At 37.2% G+C, this 17,865-nt stretch overlaps 1 protein-coding gene across 5 annotated transcripts in view; it reads left to right on the forward strand.

The window, feature by feature from the left end:
- CEP128 (centrosomal protein 128) overlaps positions 1–17,865 on the forward strand; it is a 439,104-nt gene that overhangs the window by 128,410 nt on the left and 292,829 nt on the right. For all 5 annotated transcript variants that reach the window (XM_033850758.2, XM_073800169.1, XM_033850760.2 and 2 more), the window contains one exon: positions 9,169–9,519. In XM_033850758.2, coding sequence (XP_033706649.1) covers positions 9,169–9,519 — 351 coding nt within the window. The remainder of the gene's footprint in view (positions 1–9,168; positions 9,520–17,865) is intronic.

Genomic DNA, 17,865 nt, shown 5'->3' on the forward strand with positions numbered 1-17,865 from the left:
CCCTATTTTGGTATTTTTTCCAAACATTACAGAATCAAATTATTTGAATTCTTACAGAAGGCTTTATTTGTGAATATTTGGGAAAGGTGTCTTATTGATCAGATTTTCTTGTTAATCTTTTTCCTCTTCTCCATACTCCTTTCAATCCCGTTTCCCCTACCAACACCAATGTTAAGGGCATGTCCATCTTGAAAGAAGGCATCAGAGGGAAACAGGGCAGGAGTGCTAGGCATACTCTTGCCTTAGTGCTGTTGGTGGTTTGAGTTCTGGGATTGGCTGGCATGAGCATTCATTGTCTCTCTATCTCCGTTTCTGTCTCTCTCTTCCCCATCCTTCCCTCTCTTTCTCACTCTCTGTTTATTACTTTCAGCAGCAACTTTGAATTATCTTCTTTTTGTTCCCTTTGTCACTCCCTAATGTTGTTCGGGGCTCTTTTCTTTGGACAAATAATTATTGTTAGAAAACATTACATAATCAGATAAAGACATTGAAGAATAAAACATAAGTATATATTTGGTAGCATAAATGGGGAAGAGGCAAAATTTGAAATAGAGAAGAAAGAACTGCTCATATTTATCGCATTTATTCAAAATAACTTACATGTCTGTTTCCCCAACTAGGCTGTATGGTTCTCCAGAGGAGTAGAACATAGAACCATACTGTCTTACTCAGCTTTGTGTCTTGGCAGCTTGGTTGTTGCTGAATGCAGTAAGTGTTTATTGGACTGAAGGGAAATATATCTGTATTTTCTTTAGGAAGACTGACAAGTGTCAATAGTGTTTTTTTTTTTTTTCTTGCCTCTTAAATGCCACTGTTCCTTCTTGTCTGTTGTAAACCAGCTCCATCGAATTTGATTGCTGAAATTGAACTTAGATGAGAGAAGAATTGGTTCTCAAAGTCCTTTCCTGCTTTAAAAGGATGATCTTCAATGATTTTTAATGTTGCTCTAATATTTTACTATCCTAATGTTAGGATAATGTCCTTTGGTGATTAATCTTTCTCAAGCACATGTCTGATCATGTTACACCCTTGCTTAAAAACTGTTGAAAGCTTAAACTGGATTTTGGCATCCCCGCAACCTGATTTCTCAACTCATCTTCCAGTCTTCTTTAGCCCTCTTGAGCTATTGCTCTTCATGGGCAGCCTCAGATGGCTCGGCCACTCTGCGGCTCTTGCGCATGCTATCATTGGGCATGGATGCTCATCTCCTTTCCATCAGTGACCCGGTCTTTTCTCTTCTTTACACTTTAGTTTGTCCATTGTGTCCTTACTTTGTCTCCTTCTTTATGAGGTCTTGCTGATCAGAATAGTTTCTCTTAAATTTACAAACTTAAATCCTGTTTCTAGTAGTTACCCTTGATATTGCTTCCCTCCTGCTTGGTCATATTTGCCCCAATCAGTATTTCTCTTACAGTACTTTTCTGGTTTTTTTTAACCCAAGTCAACCTTATCCTGTGGTTTTTCTCTCTGTTTCAGAAAAAGTTCTAGAAACTTCTATGCATCAGAGATTGTATAATTCCTATTCAGGATTTCCTTCTGTCTCAGGAAGGAGCATGGCAACTTATTTAATTATTAAGAAGGTTGGCTAGTATCCAAGTCAGTAATATACTGATGTGGGATCAATATTGGTTTGAATATTAGGGACCTGTGGCTGAAAACTATCTCCCTTATCTTGGATTGATCACTTTATCTTCTGCTGCCTTCCATTTCCTTATCTCTAAAATGTAGGCATTGGATTGCTTCTTTAATTCTAACATTGTTTCTAGTTAGTTATAACGAGCTATCATTGTTGAGTTCCTGAAATGTGCCAGTCACTCTTCCAGCTGTTTTATCTAAGTGATCTCATGTAGGTCATCATTGTTCTGTGGTGTAAATGTTACTGAGCCCATTTTATAAATTCACTTGTTACTTTGGTTCACAGATAGTAAGCAGTTCTTCTAAGGTCATAGACTGGCAGAGCAGGGATTTGAACTCAAGCCATGCTCTTTCCGTGGTATGCCACTGTCTCCCTATAGGTGTTACTTTTGAGTCTTTTAAGTCTAGCTGTTTTCTCATTGCCATTACAAGTTTCCACATGAAGTACATAATACTGTATATGGAAATGTTTATTTAAAATAAATGCCATTCACTGTACCCTGGCTTATTTGGGGCAGGTTTTCACTTTTATTTTATTTTATTTTTTTAATACCTTTATTGGAGTATAATTGCCTTACAATGGTGTGTTAGTTTCTGCTTTATAACAAAGTGAATCAGCTATACATACATCCCCACATCTCTTCCTTCTTGCGTCTCCCTCCCTCCCACCCTCCCTATCCCACTCCTCTAGGTGGTCACAAAGCCCCGAGCTGATCTCCCTGTGCTATGCAGCAGCTTCCCACTAGCTATCTGTTTTACATTTGGTAGTGTATATATGTCCATGCCACTCTCTCACTTTGTCCCAGCTTACCCTTCCCCCTCCCTGTATCCTCAAGTCTGTTCTCTAGTAGGTCTGCGTCTTTATTCCCATCCTGCCCCTAGGTTCTTCATGACCTTTTTTTTTTTTTTGGATTCCATATATATGTGTTAGCGTATGGTATTTGTTTTTCTCTTTCTGACTTCACTCTGTATGACAGACTCTAGGTCCATCCATCTCACTACAGATAACTCAATTTTGTTTCTTTTTATGGCTGAGTAATATTCCATTGTATATATGTGCCCCATCTTCTTTCAGGTTTTTACTTTTAAGTGTTCACTAAGGTGCCTAATCTTTTGTGTGTGTTGACTGTCAATTAAGAGTAGAGGAGAAATTGTATTTTGTTGTATTTTAGTTACATCGTTGAACAAATAATCATTGTTGCCACTTACACCATAGTCCACTTTTTCTCCCTTAATTAATTCCTCATGGAAAATGTTTTGAATGTAGGCTTAGCAATTCTTCTTCATGAATATGAGATAATGGGAAGAAGGTGGGTGGAAAGATTTTTGTATGCTAGACAGAGCTGATTTCTTTATTCTGTATACTTGCTCCATTATTCTCCTACCTTATCCAATTTTTCCACTTTTGTAATTTCAACTTGATAAATATCCCTTGTAATCAAAATAAGTAAAATTATGATCTTAGATGTGTGATCCGTTAATGCTAGAATTTATGGTGGGTCCTATCTACATTATTTTTTTAATAGAATATCTCTCTTTTTTTTTCTATTTGTGTTTTAATGCCTTATTCATATGAGTAGGTCATCTGTAATTTTCTTAGAATTTGAGTACAACCACTGCAGCTATTAAAGAGGGAGCCAGTGGCAGCCAAAGCCAACCAATTTTAAAGGGAGAGGGTTCTTTTCTATCAACTTCTAAATGCATTGTTTTACAGGTATTATTTATAGTTAATTGTTTTTTAATTAAGAACTTATTTAGGGCATTATTATCTTTTTTCCTTTCTGTTCTTTGGCCATTTTACTACTGGGAAGAGAAGAGTTAACTTAATAGGCCTGAGACAGATTTCCTCAGCCTCCTGAGGAAATTTCCTCAGCCTACCTGCTTGCAAGGTAGGCCCTTGTCTGGCATCTAGGAACTTGAGTGATAATCATTTCTCTACACTGATATGAAACCTTTCCTAAATGATAAGGGTAGTTCACTGTGACTGGACCTTTTGTACAAACAAAATGTGGTTTATGCTGAACACCTGCTTTCCTTCTGGGAGTCTGGAAATTTGCTACATACTAGACAGACAGTACCTAAGTGACTAACCCCTAATTAAAACTATGGGCACTGAGTCTCTGATGAGCTTCCCTGGTAGACAACACTTCATGCGTGTTGTCAGAATTCACTGCTGGAAGAATTGAGCATGTCTTGTGTGTCTCCGCTGGGAAGGAGAAGACTCTTGGAAGCTTGCAGCTGGTTTCCACTGGTCTTCACTGCATGTCCTTTACCCTTTGCTGATTTTGCCTTGTATTTTTTCACTCTGATAAATCTTACCATAAGTACAACTATATGCTTCAATATGCTTCTAGTTCTGTGAACCCTTCTAGCTATCACCAAACCTGAGACCCTCAACACAACTACCCATTAATATATTTTCCCACCTGAAGAAGGAAAGAGAAAAGAAATCCGTTCAAATGTATGAAGTTTTAGTAAGTTGGAGCTTTTATAAATCTTTTGGTAATGTACTGTGAAGGGAATCAGAACATGCCACCTGAAAATATGCCACTTTGGCATATTGAGTATTTTCAGCCAAGGGCACTTGAGAACCAGTAGATGCAGGAAGGGCTCTCTGACCTCCTGTTTCTACCTAAAAGCAGGTCAGTATTTCCCATGAGGAAGGTGCTCTCTCTGTACCAGGAAGAGAAGAACACTGTCATCATTGAAGACTGGGAGTTGATGCCAAAATGGATCTGTACAAACAAACCTAAAATAACCCTTATCTTTCATTCCCCCATATATTTCCTAGTCACTTTCCCACTATTAAATCCCTTTTCCTTTGTCTTGTCATCTCTCCATAAATTCTTTGTTAAAAAGGTATATAAGCGCTCAGTCCCAACCACTTCTTTGCATCTTCTTTTTTCTGTGAAGGCTCCTATGTATACATAAAAGTATTAAATAAAATTCATGTTCTTTTCTCCTGTTAATCTGTCTTATGTTAGTTTAATTCTCAGGCCCAGCCACAGAAACTAAAAAGGTTCCCTTTAGGATCCTAAAGTTTTTTCCTCCCCTCCAACTGGAAGGAATTCTTGGTAAAAAGTGTGTTTCTGGATTGTTCTTATCTTTGATGGTTACTTACATAGTGAGAAATAAATAATGGGCTTAATTAAGTAATATGAAATTTAACCAGCTTTAGTAGCTGAGATAATTTCACACAATTTAAATATAAAAAGTTCTTCAGGGTAGAAGGTGCTTCCAGGAATGTATGACAGTAATGTTGGCATTGAAAATCATCATAATGGAATGAATAAGAAAATTGCCTTCCATTTAACGTTTCATGTAGTACATAGGAGGATACTAATATTTACTATACGTGCCTACCTTGAAGCATTTATCCATGCATTAATGATGTGTTTGTATGCTTCATGTGCTCTCTCTGTGTATATGTGTGTGATGTGTGTGTATGTATGTATGAGTGTGTGTGTTTATTGGAGGAATTGTTATGAGGGTTCTATAGCATAATCTTTTGATTTATGGGGGAGAAATGTTTATTACAATGAGATTATTCTGATTGGTTTTTTGAGGAAGATGGATTAAAGAGAATGTCAAAAGAGTGACTGAATAGGATCTTCCTATTATGTTGTTAAGCTCTGGGCTTGCATATATTAATCCTGTGCCTATTCTTGTGCTCTGTAATTACAGAAGGATAAATAATGCTGAACTTATTTTATTTCTGGATTCAAAAGAAATGCTGGAGAAATTCGAAGAATTTTATATACTCTTGGATCCATTAGAAATTTGAGACTGTCTAACTGTAACCTCATTTATGTTTGTCAGCTTTTAAACATTTATCTCGTTGATTTTCTCTTTTCCTACAGCAGTTATTTCCAACTTTCTCACTGTATTTAAATATACAAATCCACCTCCATTTTTATCCTTCCTCAGCAGAGAGCCTTTACTGCTGTTTTAAAAAGACTATTTTTTTTGTTAGGAGTTGGGCATCCAATAAATTCACTTTTTTGACGTGCTGAAATTAAGATGCCCGTGGGATTACCAAGTGTAGAAAGTCATTATGTAATTAGATATTTAAAGGTTTGGAGTTTGAGAAGATCAGTCTGGCTCTGAATTAGGAATCACTTATATCTCTTTTTATCTATATACTTACCACCAAAGGCATTGTCTAGATGGAATGATGATTAATACTAGAACCCTATACAGTTATCTCTATTTAAAAGCCAAATATTTGAAGAGACCCAGGGAAGGAGACTATGAAAAAACAGGAAGAAAAAGGAGAACTAGTGAAGAGTATATTATGAAAGTCAGGGAAGAAGAGAGATTAGGAATGAGCAGAAGTAATTGGCAGTGCCACATTCAACGAGGATATTAGGAAAGATTTGTAGAGTCCATTGTATTTGGCTGTAGGTTATCTTTGGGGATCTTGATGAGAGTTATTTTAATTGTGTATCGGGACCAGTACCAGTGAATCGAGAGGTGAATTGGAAATAAGATTGTGGGGCATCAAGTGTGGATTGCTCTTTGCAGGAGTTTAACAGGAAGGGAAGAGTACAGGGTACTGGTTAGAAGATCATGTCAGATTGATAAAGGTTTTTTTTGTTTGTTTAGTTCTAAAAAAATTACTGTGTTTTTTAAGATGGGAGAAGTAGAGAAGAATGATCTAGTAGGGAAAGAGAGGTTCAGTACATGAAGGAGAGGACTTAACTGGTATAGTGAATCCCTTGATGGTTGTGGAAGGAAATAGCAAAGGTAGGCTAGTTTCTCTAAAAGATCCCTTTTCCTCAGAGCCTAGAGAGGAGGAGAGACTAACCATTGGTAAGATTCAGGATGGTACATGTAGGAAATTTGGGGGGTGTCCTGCCTAATAGCCTCAATTTTATTTCTCACAGGGGAGCTATGTTATATCCTACAGTGAGTAAAAAGCTGTTAGGTTCAGAGATAGTACAGTGGACTGGGTGGGGGCCTGCAGAAGAATTTCTGGGCACTGAGGATGGCTTTCAGTGTCCCATCACATCGCCTGATACTCATGTGTGGTTTTCCTTGGAGGACTGAGTAACCTGATATAGGAAATAGGAGATTTTTGTAGTTCCTCCAGAGTTGGTGGTTTTGCTGTTCAAGTTCAGTAGATGAGCAGTTTTTAAAGGGAGTTTGAGATGTGAGCAAGGGAGTGGCTAAAGTGAAATTAAGAAAATTAGGTTAAAGAGCCTGGAATTTAAAATCAGCAAAAGGAATATCAAGGGAATGGTCATCCTCTTGACAATGAGGAACAGATGTATCAGAAGAAAAGGAGAAGAAAAGGGAACTGGGAAGATTGGTATATAAAGCCAGAGGCCTGAGGGGGAGATAATGGGGAGGGGTGGGGTTGGACATACCTTTTGCTTCAAAGGTGACAGTTCTGAAAAAAACCCTAGGATAAGACTATGGGAGTGGGTGACCTAAGAGGCATGGAGTTAGGGTCCTTTGGGAATCTGAAAGCTTAGTAAAGAGTTGAAAACATGGGCTCTGGAGTCAGAGTATCTGGGTCTGAATCCTGTGCTCTCACTTGTTAGGTATGTGAACTTGGGCAAGTTCCAAGTGTTCGTTACCTTTCAGTAAAACCAAGATAGTAAGACTGCCTTACTTTAGTTTTGTGGTGGCATTGAATGAGGTAATTCATATAAAGCATTTGCACTATCCCTTGCACAACTGCTTAATAAACTTTAGTAGTAGTAGTAGTTGTTGTTGTTGTTATTACTGCCAGCTCCTTCTCATTTAGATCTCAGCTCATATGTCACCTCCTAAGAGAGACCCTCCCCAGCCATGCTGTAGATATAGACCCGTTCAAGTAGCTGTCCGTCATCACCTTGTACTATCCACTCTTGTAATTTAGCTGATAGTCTGAATATCTCCACAGTTAGATTATTATCTTCTTTGGTGTTGTAGCCAGATCTTATTAACCTTTCTGTAAATTATCTGCCTAACACATAGCAAGTGAAACCAGTCTCCCAAGTCTTTGTTGTGGGGAAAAAAATGGTGTCTCTCTGTTGATCTGGAAACCACTTGACTACTGCTTGTTAATAAAGCTGATTTCTGGCATGTGGTAAAACTTTTAGATAAGGGCAAAGGGGTAAACCACCATCACTAGGGTTTTCTGATCTCATTTTAGAATTTTCCACACAAACAAGTGCACAGTTCTCAATTTACTATTTTGTTTGGGTGGATAAAGGAGTGACTCATCTCTTCCAGGCTGCACTGAATTTAGCAAACTGAGCAAATGCAAACCTCTTGTTTTCGAGGCATTATTTTTATGTTATTGCCATAATGTCACACCATGACTTTAATCATGAGAGAAATTTAACTTTATTTGAGCCACAGTTCAGGGATGATGAATCTGGAACTGAACATTCTGCTGTTAGAGTCATAGGAGGTTTTTAAATGTTTCCAGTCTCTGTAGGTGCTTCAGGACAGTGTAGATGATATTTATTGTTTGTCCAGCTTGCAGCGTCATCTTAGCCTTCTGAACCTAGTCTTACTTGGACACATGACATTTTCATGTCACCGTTGTAACCACAGGTATTTGGAAACTAAGGCTCAGGAGGGACAGCTTATGGGATACATTGGAAGCACTTGTATTTGAATTTGTCACTCCCTTCCAGAGTTTTACAAGAGTGGCTTAATGTTAATGATTATGTTCATTCTTTTATTTGTATAGAATGTTATATAATGTCCTCTCACTTTTGAAGTTAACAATCCATCTTTGCCCATTCTTCTCAGATTAAAAATATGTATGAATCATGATGATTAAGTGTAAGTTCCAAATGTATTATTGACCGCTTTTGGTTTGAGGAAGCTAGCTTTTAAGAGTTTAGGTTCTTAAAAAAAAAAAAAAGAAAAAAAATGTTAGGTTCTTTTCTTGATTAGGTATGTATTCCACATAAATTTAAGTTTATTTAAAAATCTATCCTGCAGTGATTTATATAAGCTCGAGGTAAGTTCATCAACTTACAACATTATGTTGATTTAGCTGGAAAGAACCTATCTATAAATACTTTATTGAGAGTCTTTTAAATGGACTTTCACATACAGTGTTATCTATTACTGATGTTTCTATCATCAATGCTCATTTTTTGTTACAGAGTTTTATTATAACAAAATTTTAGGTGCTGCCAAAAAGTGAAGCATTACGTATGATTGCATATAATTGCTCTGATATCTGACAAATTTTAAAACATTGACATTTCTTCAGTTGTACAAAACACTAGGTTCTTACTAAAGTAATGCACATTGTTTTTCTCATCAGCAAGACCTTCTATTTTAGTGACAGTCAATTGGAAAAAAAAATATTTTTCCTTTTTGGATAATGAAGTAGTCTAAAAAAGAAAATACTTTTATAAAAAATTATTCTCAACTAATGTGATCATAAAATACATGGAAAAAGATCATATTTTCTAGATTGATTGCTAATTTAGTGATGTTAGTGATTCTTGTTTGATGATATGTTATGCATCTAATTTTGACAAGAACGTGTTCCTGATATCTCACATGCTTTCTTCCTAGAATTTGACATGTGAATTGGAGAACAGGGAGAAACAGCAACTAGAGATGTTGGATGAACTGAAGGAGATCCAGAATCACTTTGAGACATGTGATGCCAGACATAAGTGCGCTGACCTCCAGATCTCAAAGCTGACTCAGCATGCTGAGGATGCAACCAAGCAGGCCGAGCAGTACCTCCTTGAGTTCCAGCAGTCGGAGGCCCTGAGACAGGTGGCAGAGGAGAAGAGAGAAGAGCTGAAGCTGAAAGCTCAGGAGTCCATTAGGCAGTGGAAGCTTAAGCATAAGAAGTTAGAGCGAGCGCTGGAGAAACAATCTGAAACTCTTGATCAACTGACAGACAAGAATAATCAGGTATAAAAGCCAAATTCCTGAGGACTGGTTTTTGCTGTGACCAACCATTCATTCATATGTCCTTTGAACAAACACTTGAATGCTATGCTGTGCATACAACCTATCAAGATGTTCTTGATAGAAGAGTCTTTATGTCTAGACTATTTCAAGGTAAAAGGTAACTTAGTTTTTAAAACCTTTTTAAAGCCTTTGTAATCTTTTAACATTCTGTGGCTTTTCAGAGTTTACGCTTAAAATAGATCCACTCTCCTCCTCTAGTATAGCTTTTAGTTCCCTAATTTGAAATTATTCTCTAATATCCAAATGGAAGAGAATCACAAAATCTTCCTTAATATCACATGCCTTTTCCCCCAATGCATTTATTTTAAAATCTCATTTATTTGTATATTTCAACTTAAGTATTGGTTAGAAAGAAGCGTTTAAAATGCAGCCGTTACTACTGGAGCATTTTCTGGCAGCTTCTATAAGTTAAGTGAGTGACATTGATAATCTCGCTGACGGTATTATCAGATCTCAAACCTCTTTAAGACTTTTGTGCCTCTTTGATAGCAACAAAAAGCATTTCATTGATCTGTGTATGCATTTCACATCATCTTTTCTCTTGTATAATCAGTTACTTTAAATGGATTTTATGCTCCTATGTTGATTCTCAACTGTATCTTTGCATTGAATTAAACCCAGATGTTTCTAAGGTAATAAGCAGGAAAGTCATGATTGATTTTTATCCATGTTTAGTCTTGGTTTATCACTTCTGCTTTGTCATTTGTCACTTGTCAAGAAATCTGAATGTTCCAGAAGAATAGTCATTTGGATAAGTCGACTTTCTTTCAAAAGAAAGCAAAATGTAGGGCAATTATATTTATAAAATCAATTGTCAGCACTTAAGAGTGACAAATGCTTATTTCATGACAGATGAGCTGTCATGGAAAAGATGCTTTCGTTTTTATGTATGAATTTCTTGGACATATAAAAGATGGAGGAAGTGATCCCTTTGCACTCATTGTGGAGTGCTTTTCACTTTAACCCATCTGACACTTACTGGATGACTAGTTGCCCCAAGGTAAAGCAGCTCTAAGCATTTCAGGCTTGAATCTGAATTGATTTGATCCCAGGAAATTGCTCTACCTTGATTATTCTGTTGTCAGCCTGGTTTGGCAGCTGGTTCAATGAGCCTGGGTATAAGGGAGGTAGCTAGAGAGAAGAGTGGTTGGGGGGATTGATTGATTGAGAACCATCTGGGGATTTTACTTAATTAGAGGAAATTTAGAAGGGTCCATGCCATCAGACAGTATCCTAATCCATGGTACTGAGAGTTATCTAGATTGAGCTTTTCAGAATATTAAAATCTGTTAAACAGTCATTTCCCAGAATACTCTTGATATAATTATTTTTATCACTTAGCATTGCTAATGATAAGCAAAGAGGTAGCATTAAAGTGATTGCCACAGTTAGGGTAGTATTACAATTATCACAGCAGGCATTGTAATTTCCACTTTAAAAGCCTTAAAAATTAATGCAGCATGTCGCAGTTAGAGCAACAGTTAATCAAGGAAGAAAGGGTAACAGATATTTCACTGCAAATTCAAGTGTCCAGTAAGTCTGTGATGTGGAAATACATTGTAAATAATTTTGGAAAAAGTATGTTTTTAATATTTTACTGAATAATGCCTCTAAAGAGTATTTAATTTTTAATAAAATCACAGAGCCACCTTAGGGCAGTAGTAATACAGCCTACTCCTTTTTTGTTTTTTAGGACTAATTATTTTCCAAAAATGACTCCAGGGTATATTTGGAAGTGTATGTTAAAATAAAAATGATACTGGTTTACAAATAAAACACATTATAGTTTAAAGAATGAGTTAATTGTTTAATAAGTAGCCTTGTTGAGCCATTTTATATGCTCAGATAATACAATTTTTGGATTTTCAAAATAGTTCTGTGCCTACTTCTGTTTTTCTTTTCCAGCTTAATTTATTTTCTGCTTTAATGTGCCACTTAAAAATTCATTAGAAGGCCAAAGGCTTTTATTCTCTTAAAAATTGCTCTTATTTATTTTTTTCTGCTCTTTACATTTTGGAATATTGGTAAGATTATAAGATATATATCATATCACAAAACTACGTCATTACTGAGACTATGTAATATCAAACAAATAGCATAGCATTGCAGAAAAAACCCAGAAAGGTAAGGTTGTATACTTTCCTTAAGAGAAAACCAAATACCATATTCTAACCCATATATATGGAATCTAAAAAAAAAAAAAAAAAAGGGTTCTGAAGAACCTAGGGGCAGAACAGAAATAAAGACACAGATGTGGAGAGTGGACTTGAGGACACGGAGAGGGGGAGGGGTGGGCTGAGACGAGGTGAGAGAGTGGCATGGACATATATACACTACCAAATGTAGAATGAATGACTGGTGGGAAGCAGCTGCATAGCACAGGGGGATCAGCTCGGTGCTTTGTGACCACCTAGAGGGGTGGGATAGGGAGGGTGGGAGGGAGACGCAAGAGGGAGGAGATATGGGGATACGTGTATATGTATGGCTGATTCACTATGTTACACAGCAGAAGCTAACACACTGTTGTAGAGCAATTATACTCCAATAAAGATGTTGGGGGAAAAAAAAAGACAATGACATTGATGTTTATATCAGGGAATCATGATATTCTTTAGAGATATGTAGATGAACGTATATTGGAAGGTCTAAAATTCTATTGATATAAATAATCTAATCATAAATTGTGATACTTTTGCCTTTTTCTTTTACATCTTTATTAGAGTATAATTGCTTTACAATGGTGTGTTAGTTTCTGTTTTATAACAAAGAGAATCAGTTATACATATACATATGTTCCCATATCTCTTCCCTCTTGCGTCTCCCTCCCTCCCACCCTCCCTATCCCAACCTTCCAGGCGGTCACAGAGCAGCGAGCTGATCTCCCTGTGCTATGCGGCTGCTTTCCACTAGCTATCTACCTTAAGTTTGTTAGCGTATATATGTCCATGCCTCTCTCTCGCTTGGTCACAGCTCACCCTTCCCCCTCCCAATATCCTCAAGTCCATTCTCTAGTAGGTCTGTGTCTTTATTCCTGTCTTACCCTTAGGTTCTTCATGACACTTTTCTTTTTCTTAAATTCCATATATATGTGTTAGCATATGGTATTTGTCTTTCTGTTTCTGACTTACTTCACTCTGTATGACAGACTCTAGGTCTATCCACCTCATTACAAATAGCTCAATTTCGTTTCTTTTTGTGACTGAGTAATACTCCATTGTATATATGTGCCACATCTTCTTTATCCATTCATCCGATGGTGGCACTTAGGTTGTTTCCATCTCCGGGCTATTGTAAATAGAGCTGCAGTGAACATTTTGGTACATGACTCTTTTTGAATTTTGGTTTTCTCAGGGTATATGCCCAGTAGTGGGATTGCTGGGTCATATGGTAGTTCTATTTGTAGTTTTTTAAGGAACCTCCGTACTGTTCTCCATAGTGGCTGAACCAATTCACATTCCCACCAGCAGTGCAAGAGTGTTCCCATTTCTCCACACCCTCTCCAGCATTTATTGTTTCTAGATTTTTTGATGATGGCCATTCTGACTGGTGTGAGATGATATCTCATCGTAGTTTTGATTTGCATTTCTCTAATGATTAATGATGTTGAGCATTCTTTCATGTGTTTGTTGGCAGTCTGTATATCTTCTTTGGAGAAATGTCTGTTTAGGTCTTCTGCCCATTTTTGGATTGGGTTGTTTGTTTTTTTGTTATTGAGCTGCATGAGCTGCTTATAAATTCTGGAGATTAATCCTTTGTCAGTTGCTTCATTTGCAAATATTTTCTCCCATTCTGAGGGTTGTCTTTTGGTCTTGTTTACGGTTTCCTTTGCTGTGCAAAAGCTTTGAAGTTTCATTAGGTCCCATTTGTTTATTTTTGTTTTTATTTCCATTTCTCTAGGAGGTGGGTCAAAAACGATCTAGCTGTGATTTATGTCATAGAGTGTCCTGCCTATGTTTTCCTCTAAGAGTTTGATAGTTTCTGGCCTTACATTTAGGACTTTAATCCATTTTGAGCTTATTTTTGTGTATGGTGTTAGGGAGTGATATAATCTCATACTTTTACATGTACCTGTCCAGTTTTCCCAGCACCACTTATTGAGGAGGCTGTCCTTTCTCCACTGTACATTCCTGCCTCCTTTATCAAAGACAAGGTGACCATATGTGCATGGGATTATCTCTGGGCTTTCTATCCTGTTCCATTGATCTACCTTTCTGTTTTTCTGCCAGTACCACACTGACTTGATTACTGTAGCTTTGTAGTATAGTCTGAAGTTAGGGAGCCTGATTCTTCCAGCTCCGTTTTTCTTTCTCAAGATTGCTTTGGCTATTCGGGGTCTTTTGTGTTTCCATACAAATTGTGAAATTTTTTGTTCTAGTTCTGTGAAAAATGCCAGTGGTAGTTTGATAGGGATTGCATTGAATGTGTAGATTGCTTTGGGTAGTAGAGTCATTTTCACAATGTTGATTCTTCCAATCCAAGAACATGGTATATCACTCCATCTATTTGTATCATCTTTAATTTCTTTCATCAGTGTCTTATAATTTTCTGCATACAGGTCTTTTGTCTCCCTAGGTAGGTTTATTCCTAGATATTTTATTCTCTTTGTTGCAGTGGTAAATGGGAGTTTTTCTTTATTTCACTTTCAGATTTTTCATCCTTAGTGTATAGGAATGCCAGAGATTTCTGTGTGTTAATTTTGTATCCTGCTACCTTACCAAATTCATTGATTAGTAGTTTTCTGGTAGCATCTTTAGGATTCTCTAGGTATAGTACCATGTCATCTGTAAACAGTGACAGCTTTACTTCTTCTCCGATTTGGATTCCTTTTATTTCCATTTCTTCTCTGAGTGCTGTGGCTAACACTTCCAAAAGTGTGTTGAATAAGAGTGGTGAGAGTGGGCAACCTTGTCTTGTTCCTGATCTTAGTGGAAATGCTTTCAGTTTTTCACCATTGAGGACGATGTTGGCTGTGAGTTTGTCATATATGGCCTTTATTATGTTGAGGAAAGTTCCCTCTATGGCTACTCTCTGCAGGGTTTTTATCATAAATGGGTGTTGAATTTTGTCGAAAGCTTTCTCTGCATCTATTGAGATGATCATATGGTTTTTCTCCTTCAATTTGGTAATATGGTTTTTCACATTGTTTGATTTGCATATATTGAAGAATCCTTGCATTCCTGGAAGAAACCCCACTTGATCATGGTGTATGATCCGTTTAATGTGCTGTTGGATTCTGTTTGCTAGTATTTTGTTGAGGATTTTTGCATCTATGTTCATCAGTGATATTGGTCTTTAGTTGTCCTTCTTTGTGACATCCTTGTCTGGTTTTGGTATCAGGGTGATGGTGGCCTCGTAGAATGAGTTTGGGAGTGTTCCTCCCTCTGCTATATTTTGGAAGAGTTTGAGAAGGATAGGTGTTAGCTCTTCTCTAAATGTTTGATAGAATTTGCCTGTGAAGCCATCTGGTCCTGGGCTTTTGTTTGTTGGAATATTTTAAATCACAGTTTCAATTTCAGTGCTTGTGATTGGTCTGTTCATACTTTCTATTTCTTCCTGATTCAGTCTTGGCAGGTTGTGCACTTCTAAGAATTTGTCCATTTCTTCCAGGTTGTCCATTTTATTGGCATAGAGTTGCTTGTAGTAATCTCTTATGATCCTTTGTATTTCTGCAGTGTCAGTTGTTACTTCTCCTTTTTCATTTCTAATTCTATTGATTTGAGTCTTCTCCCTTTATTTCTTGATGAGTCTGGCTAATGGTTTATCAATTTTGTTTATCTTCTCAAAGAACCAGCTTTTAGTTTTATTGATCTTTACTATCCTTTCCTTCATTTCTTTTTCATTTATTTCTGATCTGATCTTTATGATTTCTTTCCTTCTGCTAACTTCGGGGTTTTTTGGTTCTTCTTTCTCTGCCTTAGGTGCAAGTTTAGGTTGTTTATTCGAGATGTTTCCTGTTTCTTAAGGTAGGATTGTATTGCTATAATCTTCCCTCTTAGAACTGCTTTTGCTGCATCCCATAGGGTTTGGGTCATCATTGGGTCTCCATTGTCAATTGTTTCTAGGTATTTTTTGATTTCCTCTTTGATTTCTTCAGTGATCTCTTCGTTATTAAGTAGTGTATTGTTTAGCCTCCATGTGTTTGTATTTGTTACAGATCTTTTCCTGTAATTGATACCTAGTCTTATAGTGTTGTGGTTGGAAAAGATACTTGATACAATTTGAATTTTCTTAAATTTACCAAGGCTTGATTTGTGACCCAGGCTATGATCTATCCTGGAGAATGTTCTATGAGCATTACAGAAAAATGTGTATTCTGTTGTTTTTGGATGGAATGTCCTGTAAATATCAATTAAGTCCATCTTGTTTAATGTATCATTTAAAGCTTGTGTTTCCTTATTTATTTTCATTTTGGATGATCTGTCCATTGGTGAAAGTGGGGTTTTAAAGTCCCCTACTATGAATGTGTTACTGTCGATTTCCCCTTTTATGGCTGTTAGTATTTGCCTTATGTATTGAGGTGCTCCTGTGTTGGGTGCATAAATATTTACAATTGTTATATCTTCTTCTTGGATTGATCCCTTGATCATTATGTAGTGTCCTTCTTTGTCTCTTATATTAGTCTTTATTTTAAAGTCTATTTTGTCTGATATGAGTATTGCTACTCCAACTTTCTTTTGGTTTCCATTTGCATGGAATATCTTTTTCCATCCCCTTACTTTCAGTCTGTATGTGTCTCTAGGTCTGAAGTGGGTCTTTTGTAGACAGCATATATATGGGTCTTGTTTTTGTATCCATTCAGCCAATCTTTGTCTTTTGGTGGGAGCATTTAGTCCATTTACATTTAAGGTAATTATTGATATGTATGTTCCTATTCCCATTTTCTTAGTTGTTTTGGATTCGTTATGGTAGGTCTTTCCCTTCTCTTGTGTTTCTTGCCTAGAGAAGTTCCTTTAGCATTTTTTGTAAAGCTGGTTTGGTGGTGGTGAACTCTCTCAGCTTTTGCCTGTCTGTAAAGGTTTTGATTTCTCCATCAAATCTGAATGAGATCCTTGCTGGGTAGAGTATCTTGGTTGCACGTTTTTCTCCTTCATCACTTTAAATATGTCCTGCCAGTTCCTTCTGGCTTGCAGAGTTTCTGCTGAAAGATCAGCTGTTAACCTTATTGGGATTCCCTTTTGTGTTATTTTTCCCATGCTGCTTTTAATATGTTTTCTTTGTAGTTAATTTTTGACAGTTTGATTAATATGTGTCTTGGTGTATTTCTCCTTAGATTTATCCTATATGGGACTCTCTGTGCTTCCTGGACTTGATTAACTATTTCCTTTCCCATATTAGGGAAGTTTTCAACTATAATCTCTTCTAATATTTTCTCAGTCCCTTTCTTTTTCTCCTCTTCTTCTGGAACCCCTATAATTCGAATGTTGGTGCGTTTAGTGTTGTCCGAGAGGTCTCTGAGACTGTCCTCAGTTCTTTTCATTCTTTTTTCTTTATTCTGCTCTGCAGTAGTTATTTCCACTATTTTATCTTCCAGGTCACTTATCCGTTCTTCTGCCTCAGTTATTCTGCTGTTGATCCCTTCTAGAGTATTTTTAATTTCATTTAATGTGTTGTTCATCATTGTTTGTTTCCTCTTTAGTTCTTCTAGGTCCTTGTTAAATGTTTCTTGCATTTTTTCTATTCTATTTCCAAGATTTTGGATCATCTTTACTATCATTCTGAAGTCTTTTTCAGGTTGACTGCCTACTTCCTCATCATTATTAGGTCTGGTGGATTTTTATCTTGCTCCTTCATGTACTGTGTGTTTTTCTGTCTTCTCATTTTGCTTATCTTACTGTGTTTGGGGTGTCCTTTTTGCAGGCTGCAGGTTCGTAGTTCCCATTGTTTTTGGTGTCTGTCCCCAGTGTCTAAGGTTGGTTCAGGGGCTTGTGTAGGCTTCCTGGTGGAGGGGACTACTGCCTGTGTTCTGGTGGATGAGGCTGGATTTTGTCTTTCTGGGGGGCAGGTCCACGTCTGGTGGTGTGTTTTGGGGTGTCTGTGGACTTATTATGATTTTAGGCAGCCTCTCTGCTAATGGGTGGGGTTGTGCTCCTGTCTTGCTAGTTGTTTGGCATAGGGTGTCCAGCACTGTATCTTGCTGGTCGTTGAGTGAAGCTTGGTGCTGGTGTTGAGATGGAGATCTCTGGGAGATTTTCGCCATTTGATATTATGTGGAGCTGGGAGGTCTCTTGTGGACCAGTGTCCTGAAGTTGTCTCTCACACCTTAGAGGCACAGTATTGACTCCTGGC

Source organism: Tursiops truncatus, chromosome 2, assembly GCF_011762595.2.
Source record: "Tursiops truncatus isolate mTurTru1 chromosome 2, mTurTru1.mat.Y, whole genome shotgun sequence".
NCBI classification, from domain to species: Eukaryota; Metazoa; Chordata; class Mammalia; order Artiodactyla; family Delphinidae; genus Tursiops; species Tursiops truncatus.